Source organism: Austrofundulus limnaeus, unplaced genomic scaffold (assembly GCF_001266775.1).
Source record: "Austrofundulus limnaeus strain Quisiro unplaced genomic scaffold, Austrofundulus_limnaeus-1.0 Scaffold123, whole genome shotgun sequence".
NCBI classification, from domain to species: domain Eukaryota; kingdom Metazoa; phylum Chordata; class Actinopteri; order Cyprinodontiformes; family Rivulidae; genus Austrofundulus; species Austrofundulus limnaeus.
In genome coordinates, this window is record NW_013952525.1 from 375,915 (window position 1) to 378,944 (window position 3,030).

The window sequence follows — 3,030 nt, forward strand, 5'->3', positions numbered from 1 at the left end:
GGAAGGAAGGAAAGAAAGAAAGGAAGGAAGGAAAGAAAGAAAGAAGGAAGGAAGGAAGGAAGGAAGGAAGGAAGGAAGGAAGGAAGGAAGGAAGGAAGGAACAAACAAAAGAAAGAAAGAAAGAAAGAAAGAAGGAAGGAAGGAAGAAAGAAAGAAAGAAAGAAAGAAAGAAAGAAAGAGAAAGAAAGAAAGAAAGAAGGGAAGGAAGTAAGAAAGAAAGAAAGAAAGAAAGAAAGAAAGAAAGAAAGAAAGAAAGAAAGAAAGAAAGAAAGAAAGAAAGAAAGAAAGAAAGAAAGAAACTTCCAGTCACTTTGATTTTTTTTTTCATTTTTCTTTCTTTTTTTAATGGGAGAGAAAATGTCAAGAGGTAAATGAACCTTGGATACTTTATAATTAGATAATAGTAACTTCATAAAGAAGTTAACTTCTAATTGATTATACATTACTATTTTATTTTCAAACTGTGACTAAACTAAGAATATTAATGTACTTCTTTTACAATAAGTAAGCTTAGGAAATTGTTCATCCCAATTTGTCCAAAGTACAATGATTCATGTAAAAAAAGAACAAACCTCAGTCGGAATAACACCAGGCATTCGGAGATCCACAGAAAAATTTTGAGCGTTTAGAACCGGCTGAGGCGTGGTTCTGGACACACAGTCGCTAGGATTCAAGACATTTTCCTGAGTCCTTATTAGGAAACAAAGAAACAGCAGGGTCAACCTTCTTTTGCAGAGAAACACTCAGAAAGTAACAGTAGAAAGCACAATTTAAAAGTCATTTGGCCAGCTTAACTTAAAACAAAATCTGATAAATCTTTATAATCACAAAAATATGTTTACATTGACAATATTCTTTGATCAGATTGAATTGTATTCAGATTAAATAATCCAAATGTATGGTTTATATGGGCACAAAATTAATCTGATCGTGACAAGCGTTTACATGCACCAGGCTTTTATTCAGAACAGAAGCATTGACATGCCAGAGTTGTAAACTTTCCCTAGAAAACTACAGAAGAATTTCTTCCTCCGTGATGAACATAAACAAACATTGTGTCCTCTGAGAACCAAAAATGGACCAGCACCTGGTTTTATCAGCGGTTAGTTACCATTATTATGAAGGAACAAGTTTGATGTGAGATTTGTAAATTTTGTATATTTGCTATAACATAATTTAAGATCTATTATTAGCAGTGAACATGTATCTAAAGCATTTGCTTAAATCACCTTTGTGAAGCGCAATGAGAAATAGTTTGTTCACAGTACTTGTTTGTATCACTCAAGTTTAATATTTTATGCTGGAACGAATGTAACTAGCACTAAACGCCAAGAAAGTGTCTACAGAACTAGGACTATCTCCAAAGATTGCAACGTTCAGCAGACCACAGTAACATGGACAATGTGCTGTAATATATAAACTAATGGTTGGTTTGCCAGTGATACACTACAGGTTATTGAAACAAGCAGTGTGTGGATTTGCCTAGAACATATAAGAGGGTGGGCATAAACTTCTCACTCAAGACAAATGTTTTACATACCATTTAGATCCATACAGGGGTTGCTGTATTTCCAGACTGTGGCTGTGACAGAAGAACCCAAAAATCACCATAAAGAAGACAGAGTCTCCCATCACACCTGTGGGTAATGCACAAGCTGTTTCCAGGCTGCAAATCAGAGAGAAAAGAAAGGTGTAAGGTCTACATGAGGCGGAAAGAACAAATATAAAATAAGAAAGAGTATTTCTCTTTTATAAGAAAATACAAACACTTTGGTCTATGACTGACACCAAATATCTGATTGTATCCAACACACCTTGCTGACACGGGACTAGCAGTGTGTCTATCCATTTGGTTCACTATTAGAATCAATCCAATACAGTGACAAGGTGTATAGTTTCTTTACATTTCTACCACTTAATCTGGGCTCTTAAATTCTTCTGGAGTCTGGAGATATCGCTGAAGAAATTGATGTCAACTGTCTATCAAAGTACTACAACAAAAATCTGAACCTTACAAGTGGAAACCAGAAACAAAGCTAGTGCTGTCTATTTCTTTTATTGTTTTCTTTTATATTTGGTCTTGAGCACTAAAAGACGTTACCAAAAAAGCTATTAATGTTATTGTAATTTTTGCTTTGTTTATAGGTGTCTAAGCACATGGAGGCTATGGGGTCGCAGCTGCAAAGCAAGGGGAAAGTGGAGCACCCTTTCTTTCAATCACCAAAACTTTCTCTAGTAGAGGCACAGTTGTTAACTACAGCCAAAATAATCAGGGGTAAAAGAAATAATCTAGGTTTGTGACTATTTTTCCTCTTTGTGTAATGGCTTTAAGAAGATATGTAGATGTTTTTTATCAACTTGGTAAGAAATGACTTCCAGTCCTTTTCTAACAGAAATTTGTGGTTAAAAAGTTTAAGTCAGGCATGATGCCTTGATGCCATGTTTCTGTCTGTTCAGCCAATATCCCACACACTTCCTGTTGCCGGCTCTCCACAGACACTCCACATTACAGATTAGAGCTTTCTGAGATATGCTGAGGGCAGTTTGCTTTTTCTCTCAAGTTTCTGTTCCTTTTCTAGCAGCATGAAAACCCCAAGCCAACTGTGGAGGCTTGCGTTGGTTTTTCTGTTTTGTTTTAACTTTTATGTGCTTTTTTATTTTTATTTTAATTATGTTGTTTTTAGGGCTGTGAAATTAATCGAGTTAACTCTGATTAATTTTAGTGCTGCATGGGCATAGATTAAAAAATTTAATTGTGATTAATCGCGATTAAAATTTACAATCACTTTACTATGGCTGAATATGTAGGTTTGTATATTGCACTCAGTGCATACCAGGTCATGTTTGTAAATGAGAAGTGGTTCTCAAACAGTTTACCTGGATAAATTAAGGTTAAAGAAATAAAATAAATTAAAAAACTCCATGTGTAACACATTATCTACAGTTTTTTTTCTTTGTGTCTTATTTGGCATATTTTATTTTTTTATTTATGTTTTGCAGACAACTGTGACCTTAGTATCTATCTTTCAC

At 34.6% G+C, this 3,030-nt stretch overlaps 1 protein-coding gene across 1 annotated transcript in view; it reads right to left on the minus strand.

The window, feature by feature from the left end:
* Positions 1-3,030, minus strand: part of pam (peptidylglycine alpha-amidating monooxygenase) — a gene marked incomplete at its 5' end in the record, with an annotated part of 46,472 nt that overhangs the window by 32,755 nt on the left and 10,687 nt on the right. Inside the window, 2 exon segments of the mRNA XM_014015109.1 lie at positions 573-690; positions 1,541-1,666. Coding sequence (XP_013870563.1) covers positions 573-690; positions 1,541-1,632 — 210 coding nt within the window.